This window comes from Antedon bifida, chromosome 4 (assembly GCF_963402885.1).
Source record: "Antedon bifida chromosome 4, ecAntBifi1.1, whole genome shotgun sequence".
Taxonomy (NCBI): Eukaryota; Metazoa; Echinodermata; class Crinoidea; order Comatulida; family Antedonidae; genus Antedon; species Antedon bifida.
The window spans coordinates 27,764,608-27,780,145 of NC_136229.1; the positions used below are offsets into that span (position 1 = coordinate 27,764,608).

Below are 15,538 nucleotides of genomic sequence, written 5' to 3' on the forward strand. Positions count from 1 at the left end.
TACTTTAATATTAATATTTTTTTATTATATATACAGTATTAACTTATGAATATTCATTAGCTATAAATCAGACGCATTTTAAAAACAATTGTGACCCATCTAGACACACCTTCACACAATTTCTATTGTTACACATGACAAAAAAAACATACCTTTTACCTATTAAAATGTGAAACATCCTTTAGAGACACTGCATGATGTATGTAAATATTTGGAGAAAAAAATATGACAACATGGAGTGGCCAATAATTAGCAATAGTGGGGAACCAGAAACCATATACCATAAATGTGAAATCTCCAACTGATGGCCCTACATGGCAGAAACAGAGGGAAATATATAAAGCCAATTTGTAGTAATCAAATATGTCTACAGGGAGATAATTACCAAAAAGTAGGGGGTCCAATAATCCTATACTTGAATTGTAAAATTATCCTATACTTGAATTGTAAAATTATCCATCACCAAAAAAATAATACATTTAAAACGAATAATGAATGATAGGCTTTCATCTCAATTCACCTAAGACATTTTTGGTTCAACAAAAATACATATAAACGAATGCTATTGCAACACACAAGATGTCTAGACCGTTGATACCATTACAACAAGGCTAAGAACAGGTGTGAAGATATCATGTCAAATTTAACTTGAAGTGCATGGCGTGTGTCATAAAGTCCTGGACTTTAGATTCGAGATTGGACATTCTAGCCAGCGTGGTTAGTATTATCGAGACCATTGTACGTTCAACCGGGCAGGCAGTAGTAGTCTTTTCTAGGACTTTTCTTGGTAAATTTAGCTGACGATTCAGTTAATATGACCAAATTATTAAGTCCTGTGCAATCAAGGCTTAATAATAGATAAAATGGGACTTTACAAAAATCATCTGGCTATTCCACATTCCCCATCACCAGAAAGAAAAAAAAAATTTGTAAACCTCCAGAAATTGTTAAGTTGGGGTTGGAACGTCTTAAGTGGATTAATCAATTAATACTACCTGGACAATTGGAATAAACTGACAATGATACTGGAATAAAAATTCAGGGAAAAAATATCAACACACAGCTGCCATGGACTATGGTCCAATGGGTAATTGATTTTATAAATACCCTTTAGCGTCTCTGTGGTTCAGTGGCCTTCAGTAATTATATCTAAGAAAAAAATGTTTCAAAAACTTTAATTTGCTTACTTGTCCATCTAAGTACCTAAATAATGTTTATACAACTGGTAAAACAATAATAATATAAGTGTGTACTATATATTAATAAGTAGTTATAAAGTAAAATTTGTTATTTCAAAGCACATCAATTATTTACTCCAGTAAATAATATGAAGCAATATAGAGGGCAGGAGATACCTTAATCAAGAAGATTCTTAGAACATGACAAATGCACAGCAATTCTTTTCTCATGTGAAAACAATACCGATTATAGGGGGCAGTATCATAAACTTTCAGAGAAATTCACATTAGTGAAATTAGTTGAATGACAATTCACTTCAAATGATAATTTTGTTAGTAACAACAATAATGTTACTATTGAAAAAAGTAGTAAAACCTTTATAAAAATGAAAAATACCTTAGAGAATGTTCCGAATAGTATTATAGTAGTTAGCACCAAAAGTAAATAAAATTTCACTTAAAATGTAAATTAAGCATATTTTTAGTTTAAAAAAAGAGTCACCAGAGAATGAAAGGAATCCTTACCTTCTTTTCAAAGATTTTAGCCTAATAAAATAAATAAATACTATAAAATATATTTATTTTTGTCCAGAAGCCAAACATTTATTTGTAAAAAATAAATACTGGCAGGACAACAGGAAAAATGTGTTGAAATACTAAAGATATCTTGATGAACTACTTGATGCTATAACATAGATTCCTGTCATTTGATTGGACGATTGTGAAAATAAAACTTTTTTTCGCCTCATGAAATTATTTGTACCATCGCACTCATCAACATTCATTATTTGTATACTATTCAATGACTGACAACAAGGCAGAATGATGATGGTGGATTATGGTGATATTGTGAGTAATGATGAAGATATAGGGCTGGTTATGAAAATAAGATAAAGGTAAAAGTGATGATACTAGTTTTGATGATACAGTAGATGATAATGGTATTGGTTTAGATGATGATAATTAATGTTGATAATGGTGATGGTCTACTGTAGATGATGAAAATGATAATGATGATACTGACAATGATATTGATAATGATACTGACAATGCTAATGACAATGATACTGATAATGATACTGACAATGACACTGATAATGATACTGATAATGATACTGATAATGATACTGACAATGATATTGATAATGATACTGACAATGCTAATGACAATGATAATGATACCGATAATGACAATGACAATGATACTGACAATGATAATTACAATGATACTTATAATGATACTGACAATGATATTGATAATGATACTGACAATGATACTGACAATAATACTGATGATACTGATATTGATACTGATAATGATACTGATAATGATATGATGATAATCATTAGATACAGGTTTTGATCTAGTTGATAATAATAATGACCATCGAAACATTTGCCCAATAATAATAGAACAAAACACATTTTGAATAAATGATTTCAAACAAACCTGAGTGAGATTGCCCCCAACATTAGCCTTATTACCAGGGAAGCCACAAGTTGCTGATGCTATGCTATGCTCCTTCCACTCATCGTCGGAGTCCTCATTGCTTAGCGCCGTAAACGACGAGCCTAGCTTCCCTATATGAGAGCTGATATTTGGGTCTGAATATGCATAAGCTTTGGTAGGTACTGTTGCACATGATACTGTAAAGATTTTAAAAAATTAACGTTATAATAAGACTACTAATTGCATAATACAAACAATTTTCCTTTTACTTTTTTTGTACCCTTTGTTTTTATATATCACTCAGAGTCAAGAAACTTAAGGTACTCTCTGTCTGTCCAATTTAACTTTGTTTTTGTTGAATAGTACAGTACAATGAATCTTTTTAACTCATGAAAAAATCCCATTCAACCTCATAACACACCTGCATATATTCTTGTCTTTTGGTAGATTGAGGATTGTGGGTCACATATGATATTCAAACTACTTCATTAACTCTTACATCACCAATAGTGCAATTTTGGTATACGAGAGTTGAATTTTTGTTATAATGCGTGATGAGAAACCAAGCATGACCAAAATTGAAGCACTGCCTGCCTAGTCTCTTGTTTTACCAATGAATAAATTTAATAAAATTAGGTATTTTACAAAATAATTTCATTCGGTGAAATACAAAAAATGTTCAAAATCGAACATTTCATCTTTCACCTTATGCAATTATTTGTACCATTGCACTAAACATTTATTATTTGTATACTACCCAATGGTTGCCCCTTTCTGAGACACACAACAGTCAAATCCTATTATAACCTAGAATACTGTAGATTTTTATAGTTACATCGCCCTCTATTGACAATACCACTTAACCTCCGTTGACTGCAAGTTGATATCCATGAGCTATTTTATTGATCGGTCAGGGATGTTGTTAGTAATCGCTGTTTGACTGCTGTGTGTCTAACATGGTGTAGGTCTAACATTAATCGTAGCATATTCTTATGTATTCAATCTCTTATTCATAAACACAGCTGTGTAAAGTAGCCCGACAGGCGTATTACTACATACTGTGACCTGTCTCATGGCGTTACAACACCTGTGTAGATACTAAGTTAATTTCAACATTTATTTATCTAATCATAGTGTTATGTATAGATACATAACGTTATATGCAAGAGGTGTTGAAATATTATATATTGACTGGGGACCCACCTTCAGAATTTATTCATCAAATTATATATAGTATTTTACAGTAGAAAGACCCATTAATAGGTAAAACTTTATTATGAAATGAAGAACAGCAATATGTTTTAACACTATACTAATGGCTCATCCCTATTTAAGGGACATCCCGATTAAGGAGACAGTTTTTTGGGGTACCGAAGATGTCCCCTTAATAGAGGTTCTACTATAATTAATAAGGATTATGGTTTAATAGGGACAGTTGTTCTTATTTTATGAGGGTAGTTCATTCAGCAAAAGCTGATCATTAGGGCCCCTCAGAACAATTTATATAATCAACTAATATTAAATGTATACATTAAAGTAGAAAGGGATTTGAAATAAAAATTTTCTATCTCAGAAAGATAATTTAGCATTAAAGCTAAAAGACTGTTTAAAAAGTTGCAAGTAGGGTCTGGGGGATATGGAGATCAGCGTTAATGAGGTTCCAACCGCTGTGTTGAGCAATTGGCACAGTTTCCTCTTGGGCTTTGTATGTAAACTGTTTAATAAATAAAAAATGATCTGCTATGTGTTCATGTGCCCATTAGAAACGATCTTAGTAAGGCAGTTCTATGTCTATTTTATTCAAAATTAAATTATACAAATTCTGTGCCATCACATTACAATTTTGCACATTACCGTAGGAGGTAGTGTTAACTTGTTAACTGGAAAATTTCACAGTGAATATTAACGTAATGAGATATTAACTACAACCATTTTTATAATTGCTAATTTTTGACAACCAACTCTATATTCGATATACGTATTAATTGTACATAATATTTAAAGGTACTATGAATTCAGTTTTAACAAAAATGAAATATATTCTCATGAAAACATGACACAAGAATAGATTAATATTAATTAATGTTAATATCAGCATCATGACAAAACATTGAATTATGTTAAAATCGAAATGTTTATGGTAACATTTTTAAAAATCTAAATTGTTTTAAAATCATAAATTGTACTACTATTTTTTTTAAAAAGTTCATTTTTTTGCAAAACTTATTGTATTTTTATGTATGTTTAACATATCGTACATACAACCATCGCATCTACAGTGGAACCCTTTTAAGGAGACACACCTGAACAAAGCCTCCTTTCATCAGGGGTTTCCCCTAAATGGGGGTTGACTGTAGTGTTAAAACATACTGTATTGGTCCTGATTGTCCCCCTAAAAAAATAATTCTCAAAATTTGTGTTCAATATGCCATTTTAATGTAAAATAATAGTTATCCAAAAAAAAAAGTATTTACCTGAAGAAACTGTACTTTAAAGAAAAAAAAATGTCAAATTTGCTGCCAGCCAATGGGTTATTGGTTGAATTTAACCATTTATCTGTCATTTTATAAGTAATAAATATTTTTTTTACGGAAGTGATTAGCTTTAATAAACTACAAAATAACATATTCAAAGTCTGATTTAATAAATCTTCATTTTTCATGTTTTAGGGACAATACATCTTTAATAGAAATCTCCGCTGAATGGGGATTCCACTATAGTTAAATTATCTTGAGAATTATGGATGTGAGTAAAGTAATACCAACCTGTATGGTTCATACCAATGCCTTGATTATTGTTCAGACAATCTACAGAGGACGCCCTTCGAACACTACCGTGACTCTGTACACTTTTATTTGACCACGTTGAACTCATGTTTGACGATGATCTCACAAGCGGTTCTTTCCCCCTCTCCATTCTATGTTTTGAGTCCAATTGAGCATTATCAATAGTATGAGGTTTTGCGTTAACTGACTTTTGACGTTTTGCATTTTGTTTACGTAGCAACTCCTTCGTGCATTCTTTATTTTCCGCCGAATTGTTGCGAAGTCTTTCTTTCTCCTCCTCTTCTGGAAGCTCTTTCGTTGGAGGTAAACGCCTAAGTGGTAGGGATGTTTCGGATTCCAATATTCCTTTATCGGCATCATTCTCCTCGCATTTGTTTTGAGAAGACTTGTTATATCGAATGGAAGGTAACCGTAGCCTGAAAGTCCTGTGATTTGCTGTAAGGATAAAAGTCAAAGGTTACAGTAATTAATTTGCATATTCATTTTTTTTTTCTAACTTTCTAGATGTACTTGGAAATTACTCTAGAATTTAATTCATAGTGTTGTTGTGTTGTTTTTCCCTATTTTTAGTCGCGTTCAACGCGACTCTACAGCTCACTATGTCGGTCGGTCGGTAAACACTAATTCAAATTTGAGCACGCGACTGCAGCCATATATGGCCTTGTTAAAACTAATGATAATTATCGTATGATGATTATTATTACAGTTTTTACTGTACTATATGGTATTAAAATACATTAATAATAGTTAAAACAATTTTGCACCATACTGGTAATATACTAATGATAATTATCCGATAAAATTAAACCAGTTTTCCAATGTAATATTAATTTTGTTTAGCTATTTACATAACACTTGCAAATTTCTCATAAGTGCTCCTCATTAATATCCAAAATATTGGCAAGTCCATCAATCTTATGAATTAAGCAAGCCTAGCCATTCCTATGAGACTTCTATCTGGCATGCTTTTTGATCCCTTCATATCATATGAGCACGCAATGATAACAATTATGTTAAGTCAACCAATTCTAACTAGAATTATTAACTACCTACTTTACTACTATGTTAATTTGAAGCATTTCATTAATTTAATACCAAGTGAATAAAAAATGTTGTTTTTCTTTTTAAAAAAATCAGATTGTTTGTCCGCTCAAACTGCCTTCCTACGTATGTGTCTGATGGAGGAATTCAAATTAAATTCATAGGTGAACATTCTCGATCAATTCCACTAAGCATATACATTAAATTGAAGCTAAAGTGAATAAAATTGTGCGATTTATAAAATCAGATTGTGTGGCTCCCCACCTTCACAATGAAACAGCATTTACTGTACATACATGTTGGAAATGGTCAGCAAAAATTTAATTTGAAGTGAGTTTTCTCGATACCTTCCAATTAGCTAGCTTAGGGGTATACCTTTGACACTAAAAATGTCTTTATTTCTTTAATATTTTATATTCTTTTAAGTCTATAATTTGTCTTATTTGAAATTTGTATACAAACAACAAAATTAAACCTACAAAGATAAAGTGTGAAATAACATAAGAAATTCCCATGATGTATAATTAAAAATATGTTATTGTAATATGCATTTTACACAAATTTATTATTATTATTCTTCATGCAATAATTAATTATACTTACTTTTTTTTAAAATATTAAATAATTTTAAATAAGTTTAAAGAGTATACATAAATAACAAAAAGTATACACGTGCGTAGGAAAAACATGTATTTTTATATAATTTAATAAAATAATAATTTATCATTACATTGGTATACAGATGCTGCAAAGGAAATGCAATTTACAAGTACAGTACATTTTATCAATGAATTATTCATGAGATTATGAATAATTCATATTTCATAATTTTCATATTACTGTTGGTACAGCTCATCAAAACACATGTCATAATTATCTATACTGAAAATCAACTTTGAATTTAATTTACATTACAAAAATTATTATCAAATATATTATTGCAATAATATGATCATAAACAATAATTAATGAATTATTCATAGCCTTTATGAATAATTCATGATATTTTCAAATTAGAAACAACGCAATGATATAATTGTTTTTAGTGAGAAATCAATTTTCAAATTTGAATTTTATAATGCACTGTATGTTTATTGCCATATGGCAAAAATGCATTATCAATAATGAATTATTCATAACCGATGAATAATGTTTTTTAAAATGTTTTTAAAATAAAAATCAATTTAACATACTTACAACAAATTTAATGTGCATAATAATGAATGTTTTTAACAGTTAATATACATGAATCAATATAGATATAATTATGACTATTGTAGGCTTTTTACAAATACAATAGGTTAAATAAATAATACATTACGGTATTATAAAATAAAAATGTGCATATTTTTTCATAAATTGCATCAGCGTGTCAAATTATTAAAAGACAGGATTAGTATTCAAAATTCATTACGAAAAATAACACAATCATTTTTAAGTGTACAGTATATAATTTTTTATAAAGAAATGCTGTTAAAAAGATTAAAAAATATTGCGGAGACCTTTAGTACAGACTTTTATTAACATGTAATTAATTTAAAAAACACTAATAGCCTTGTACTGCACTGGCATATGAGTGGCATAATTACATAGAAATACATAATTTTTATGAAATATTATAAAACATAAGTAAAAATGGGAGAAATATCGTACACATGTACTTGCATTACTATTGTGCATACATATAAATATTATAATATAAAAATATTAATCATACAATTGTATAAATATCAAAAATTAAACATGTACTTTTTAATAACAACACCATACTGAATCTGAATGTAAAAAGCCCAATCACATGGAACATGAAATTTGATGGAATTTTCAATATAGACAAATGACAGTGCTTATATTTTGAATATGGCACTAGATTTAAAAATATATATATACTGTAATGCTAAAGGATGGCTACCTATGTTTGTGGGCCTATAATATAATGAGCTTACTGGTAAATCCTGGGGGTTAGGCTTATAACCAGAGTGGGATTATATCAAAGGGATGAGCTAGATTGGGCTTATAACCAGAGTTTGTTTATAATCAAAATGTACATTTCTCAAGGTGGGCTTATCCCTTATATTCCATATCCAAGGATGGGCTTATTACCAGTATTAGTATGGTATTCATGCTATTCTGTTTGTCACATTGGTATGGTAGCTGGTCCTTACCTGCCCTGAGCATATACTGCAATGAAAAGTCTTTCGAAAGGAAAGAGGAAAGTAAAACAGAAGTTTGTTTTGAAAATGTAGTTTTGTATCATTTTTTTTATTTATGGCAATAATTGTAATTCATTCACAATCGGTCATTTGCATCTTTGTGTCTGAAAGTTGGTTCATGGTGATACTATGGAACATCGCAAACAAAAATACTGGGATCTATATTAACTGTACACTGGACCGTAATTTTAAAGCCATTATTCGACAAGCCTTTCTATTTGAACTACTATACGGACAAGAAGAGCCTCGAACCTGCACCAAGTTTACTACTATTACAGAGCACATGTTTTAACCATTTTACTCATTTCTAATTAATTTCAAAAGTGAAAAATAGTGAATGTTGTGGTTATTACTTGATAACAATCAGTAATTTTTAAATTATTACTTTTTAAATTGTTATTATTATTTATATTCTACAATTTACTAAAACCTTGACTCACATAAGAGGACTATGATCCCCTGAATCTGTTGATGAGGTTATATTAATTTGGAGTAATACAGTATTACTAAAAATACTTTGGTGAACATTTAATATTAATATTTGTGTCAGACAATTTTTTATATTATAATATTAAAAATCATGATATAAATGTTAATGGTATAATTTTACTATGTTATGTTACATTATACTTTAAAGTATTTCATTTTTTTATGTATACATAATTGCATGATATACATACTGTATCAGAAACATTTATAAATTCTATTAAAAATTCTTAATATATAAGAAAAAAAAACACAAGTTATGAAATTACACATACATATTCAAAGGCTTTCAGAAATGAGTAATTTTATACTAGAGGTATAAAGAGGGTACGGTACATTTAGAGACGAAGTTTAGCACCAGAGAATTTTCATTGTGCCTACTATTTCCAGAATGTGTAGAGTAGAATCCAAACGTTGGGACTTCCCTATTCAGGACACACACACACAATGATACTTTACTTTGAAACAAACAAGAGTCAATATGTTTAACACTAAGTCTATCTTCGGTTAAAGTGACACCTCTATTAATGGGACACTTTGGTCCCAAAGGCATATTACATTACATTTAAAATTGTGACCAAAAAAGTCTCTAAACATGGTTTAAAAGTGTTTATTTTATATTTATTATTTTTGTAATGATCAATGATAAAAATGATGATTAGGATAATGATGACAATGAGATAATAGTGATAATTAAAGGTTAAAAAATAGCGGAGTTCAATGTTGTGCTAAATACTTTAATTTCTAAATACTTTAATTTCAACTCAAGATTCATAACATCATCAACTACTGAATTATCGATATTATGTGGCCGGATTTAAACGTAAACACTACAGATCTTTAACTTCCGTAAACAGACCTTGCCATAAGTGCGCCCTCAAGTGTTTAATTAAGTATTACATCAGCGTCCATTTCATAACAAGACATAATTTATTTAGTTTTGTCAGCAAATGCATTCAAAGGATAGCTATCTACCCACTTTATCCCTAGGCTTAATGCACAAGTAAATAATATACAGTATGACTATACTCTCAATCTTGAATTGAGAATATGTTGATATGACAGCCACTTCTAGGAAACCCATCATTGACCCACACTATCTATTTCAATGTTGAAACTATTCAATGTGCCCCCAGTATAAATAAGAATAATAAACATGTTGAAAGGTAGTACATATGACGGCATCTTTCATTGTATGCTGAATGATTTTCGTATGTATATGTATGTAACTATACTGCTAAAAAGTATTGATGAAATAAATAATGCATGATCAGCCATACGTTGCCCAATCCTACTGACCAAAATTTAAGATAATCTAGGACATGCCATCAAATGAAAAATCATTAGTCACCATGTAAAAAACTCAATGTGGGAATTTGGACATCTTCAAACTTCTGTCAAAATGGCAGGATGAAAAAAAGTGACTGGGACTTGAGCTTTATTTCAATCTTATGTCTCCTCCAACACTCTCACACTTCCAGCACCCTTCGCATGATGCCACATTAATATTCAACAACTTCTCTCTGATGTCTAATTAAGGATGACACTTGATAGTTATTAATATCATCTTCCTTTCCCCTCCATTCCTCATATTGCAATTATAAGGCAAAACCGAAACTTCCTTCTACGTACACCTGTCAGGGGTTTACTGGAGTGCTTAGTCTGCCTGGCCAATATTTGATTGAGGTCTCTTCTGAAGCAGGGATTCTTATAATGTGAAGCTTGTTCTATTGCTGTCATTCACTCTTTGATCAATTTTATGTTTCTTTTTCTAGGTTCTATCCCAATTCAAATCCAATGACCATTTGGTTACTTTTTTGTGCTACCTTGAATTCATTCCTGTACTGTTTTTAATGTTTTATTGTTTTTTGAATTCGAATAAAGAAATGAAAATGAAAAAAAAATCTTAAGGTTCTATCCCAATCCACTCTGAGAATGTTATTCAGTGTATAAAACAACAAGCATTCACTCTTTAATCATGTTTATGTTTCTTAAGGTTCTACCCCAATTCGTAAGGTTCTATCCTAATGCACTCTGAGAATGTTGTTCAGTGTAAACAACATACATTCTCTCTTCAATCATACATTATTCCAATATGTAAGCACGATGTTGAATCATTAATCAAAGTTGCTCTCATTTGTCATCCTAAAAACCATGTGTTCCTGCACTTCACAATCTCTTATTACATGAATGTATAGCAATATGACCAAACACATGATTGCTTCTGTCCAAGTTAACCTAAGACATGTCTAGTACTAACGTAAACAACGATGTACAATATATCTACCTTCAATCTCGTATTACAATCAAGATTCATATTTTAAAGTGGAACAGGATCTTACTATCAGAGGCTTGGTTCAATTCCTGACTCTGCCCCAGTATTTAACTCATTGGCATGGAAATGGGAGAAAAACTTGTAGTTATGATATACGGTTTAAACCATTCCCTCTATGGAGATCCCAGGGATACTCTATTAAGAAGATTGATTGGTTTAAATAAAAGTTTTTTATTTCTGCAGTTTTCTTATATAATGTGTGTATGTTGACAAACAAATGTTGATTAAATAAAAGATAAAAAATAGATTTAGAATATTCATTAGATTTAAAAGAAATCTATATTAAAACCCTGTGAACAATCAAATCACTGTAACAACACATAGATCTATCAGACAAACACGACTATTGTATTAAAAGTACACTAGCCTGCTTTACAAATTATGCAAATTACGCAAATATGCAAATTATTTTGTGTCACACAATTTTATGCATGCACTCACTTTGTCAAATGAATCAAATCTCCATTTTACTTGGAAATGGAAAGGAATGTTCATAAAAAATGGAAAGGAACTTGCAATAAGGTCCATTCAATTCCAGTGTCAGTATGATCATTAGAATCAACCATACTTTTTTTTTACAGTTGTTTTATACAGGTAACACAAGAAATTTGCATACAGTTTCTCATCTACTGTACTATTGTAAAAGAAGGCATAAATCATTGTCAGCTTAGACTTGAATAACTAGCAAACAAAAAAATACATCAGGTTAACTTTGGACAGATACTGTACTTCCAAATTATGTAGATTTCTGAGTGAAAGTTTACAGAATTTACTAATTTGAAGGCATGCATAGATCATTTATTTTATTTACTATCATGGCATGTTTATTTAATCCACTCTTTGTATTAGAACATTCCACCCAAATATCCATGACTCTCTCTGTCATGACAGCATGTTTAAGATTTATTGTTTGAGGAATTTCCATTTATCAATTTGAAATTTGAATGTATCAGATATTTGAATTTATTAATGCTGGGAACAAATAAAATTATTTTCAAGTCTAATAACAGACATGATTTTAACCTTCTTTAAAAACACATCACAACTTCTATTACTACTTCTAAGTTAAGTCTAAATTCAATATTAAATTTTTTTTAAAAGAAAACAGAATCTGAGAAATACACAATGAAATTCAGACATCAACAACTTACAATAAAAACACAAAATTGACACAATGTGCAAAGAAAAGTGCATGAATAAAAAAAAAGATGAACATTAATTTTTGGCGTTTGTCAACTACCTGTAGCACTATCGTCAAAGATCCTTTGAGTTGGAATTCTCTTCAACTGTTTTGATCCTGTATTAAATTCACATTCATCAAAATGAAGCAACACACAGTAGCAGGAGGAACATAGAAATGTGAATGAATAATTAAGGGATGATGTCAAAAGTATTCTGCTGCAGTTACTGCAGTAACTATATTTTAACCTGTTTTTTAAATTATTTAGCATGTTTTTCTAGGTAATCTACACAAAATACACATTGTTTAATTGCAGTGTTTCCTCATTCAAAACATTTACAGTGAAACAAACCATACTACTGTAGTAAAATAGAAGTACTGCAGTATAATAAGAATAATTTTGACACGATCTCTAATAATAATCAAAAAGATTTAGACAATAAAAAAAAGAAAGCAATTGGGATTTGAAATTAGTTAGTACAAGAATGAGAAGTTAAAGCATAAAAAAACTAATTTGAATATTAAATGGGATTCATTATCATACAGGTGGTATATGTTGATGTGAATACCAGCTTCTATTTTTACCATTATTACTACTATATTACTAATTAGACCCAAAAATGTTTTGCTATCAAACAAAATGATTTTTTGAAAATTATTTATTGAAAGTAAAAAATACTAGGCTCATGCTTGCCAAGTATGAATTTGGCGAAAAAAAATTGTTTCCTCTTCACAATAAAATTTAATGTTTTAAATATGTATCATGGACAAAAAAATATAAATCTAAGTTTTTCAGTAGGTAAATAGTGCGTAATATTATAGCACATAAAAATTTTAACTTTGATAATTATATCCTTTCTTAATTTGTCTTAAAAAATATAATTTTATGCTAGCGTGTTGAGCCTAGCAATATGGTTTGCAAGATGCAATTTGCAAAGGCTTCTATACTTTCATTTGTTTGTTCATTTAGAAAAGTATGTCCATTTATTAAAAAGGAGAAACAATTTTTCTTTATATCTTAATGTTTATTGTTTGATTTAAACCTTTTTTAGGCCTTAAGTATTAGAAATAAACATGGGTGCATGCAAATGGAAGATGACTGATTACAAAGGAAAGATTCCATATTAGGCATAAAATATTTATATTCCATATTTTGTGTACAATATACGAAGAATTAATTAAGACATTTCTTTTATTATAATCAAAGTAAGAGGAATAAAAAACTTTAGATGGTAAAAGATCACTTACAATTATAATATGGGAAGGATGACAGAATATTAATCATAATTTTAATGGTTAAAAAAAGAAAAATAATTATTAATTACTTCACTTTGCTCTTTTATGGTTTTAATAATTTTTAAATATTGGCCAGTAGACCAAAACATTTTTTAGAAATTTAATAATAAATCAGTATACAGTTTTAACATGCATACAGTAGTATGAAATCTTGAACATGCAAGAAATCGTATTAGTATATATAACAGTACACCACCAGTCTAATTACCAATACCTCACACTATCAAAACAGATAGCTGTCAATCACAAATGGTCTATGGTGGCGATATATCTAACCTACTGTTGTCTATAAAAGAATCAAGCAGTAGTAAAGTTTTTTCACAAACACTATAAAAGTTCCATGCAACATAACATTCTGGAAGAATCTTTCCTTCAAGATTAATCCTGGAATTTCTTCTAATCATTCTCCACAATGGTGGTCCTACCACTACTGCAAACATTCAGTCATTCACTCCAATCAAACACAAAGTTTTACGAAGATTAGAAATGTTTGAAAAATTAGAAAGTTTTAGTTTATACTAATCTACACTACAAACTGATACAAATTGAAAGTAAAAGTTGCAATGAAATTTGAAAATAGGTTTGTTCTTGCTTTTCATACAATAAATGATTGAAAATTCTTTGAAACCAATACAGTACATGACATTTACAACTGATGAAATGGGTGAAAACTGGGGAGTTCAGATGATATTACATAATGCATAAAAATAAACCAAATATAAAGAAACAAGCAACTTAGGTGGTACTACTGTAGATGATAGAGTAACTGTCATGGAGAAAGTAATATTGTTTCAAAGTATGTTCCATCTTTTAGAACTTTTAAGTTAAACAATATAATTTTATGCTAGCGTAAAAACAATTGAAAAAAAATTTGCCTTTAAAAAGGCAAAGGTTTTAAAACTATTAAAATATCTTAATTTCCAAACTGAAGTGTACCCCTGATTGCTGTGATGGCATACCATGTATCACAAGTTGTTTTAAATATCTTTCTACGGCAATTATGTTGTATCTCGGGCTAATACCAACTTGTATGATGGGTACAGATGTAAGGTAAAGGTTACAGTACATCCATCCAAATATGTTCAACCTTACCTTACATCCCATATTTCTTAGGAGAACATATTGATATATTGTAATTGGCAATTAATAACCTTAACCTACCCACTGTGTTTACTATAAAAAGCTTTTACACACAGTCTCTTTTGACTTTTATAGGAATTGATAAACAGAGGTAGATTTTAAACACAACTGAACTTGCAGTGTTATTTTAAAGATTGTGATAAAATGAAAGATCAAGTGGATGTTATCCCACTAGGACGTAATGCAAGGACGTGTCCAATCACAAGCAAGGGTTTGGATTCATTGTAGGATGCGATATTTCACTAGTCTGACGTACAAAAATCAAGTAAAAAATGGCATTAGTCAACTATTGTCTTAAGCCCGGGTGTGTATTCTAGTAGGTCGTTGATTAGAAATTTGGACAAACTGAAAAGCGCAAATAATGTTAAAATGAGACACAACTCGGCAGCTCATAAATTGTGACAATGCAATCAGATTTAACCAATGAAGTGGG

The 15,538-nt window shown here is 29.9% G+C and overlaps 2 protein-coding genes across 9 annotated transcripts in view; one reads left to right on the top strand and one right to left on the bottom strand.

Moving 5' to 3' along the window:
• The window catches only part of LOC144839826 (voltage-gated inwardly rectifying potassium channel KCNH6-like), a 76,671-nt gene that overhangs the window by 32,690 nt on the left and 28,443 nt on the right, over positions 1-15,538 (bottom strand). For 4 of the 7 annotated variants that reach the window (XM_078695355.1, XM_078695354.1, XM_078695352.1 and 1 more), the window contains exons 4-7: positions 8,621-8,650; positions 5,394-5,849; positions 2,629-2,825; positions 1,704-1,724 (exon numbers count right to left, since the gene is read on the bottom strand). In XM_078695355.1, coding sequence (XP_078551481.1) covers positions 1,704-1,724; positions 2,629-2,825; positions 5,394-5,849; positions 8,621-8,650 — 704 coding nt within the window. Of the gene's footprint in view, positions 1-1,703; positions 1,725-2,628; positions 2,826-5,393; positions 5,850-8,620; positions 8,651-12,729; positions 12,856-15,538 lie in introns of those variants that run through there. The other 3 variants (XM_078695356.1, XM_078695353.1, XM_078695351.1) reach the window with 3 other exon arrangements.
• The window catches only part of LOC144839889 (large ribosomal subunit protein eL43), a 177,528-nt gene that overhangs the window by 28,476 nt on the left and 133,514 nt on the right, over positions 1-15,538 (top strand). Inside the window, exon 1 of one of the 2 annotated variants that reach the window (XM_078695469.1) lies at positions 13,308-13,311. The exons of the other annotated variant lie outside the window; for it this stretch is intronic. Within the exon in view, the coding sequence (XP_078551595.1) occupies positions 13,310-13,311 (2 nt within the window). The 5' untranslated portion in view covers positions 13,308-13,309. Of the gene's footprint in view, positions 1-13,307; positions 13,312-15,538 lie in introns of those variants that run through there. 2 annotated transcript variants of the gene reach the window in all.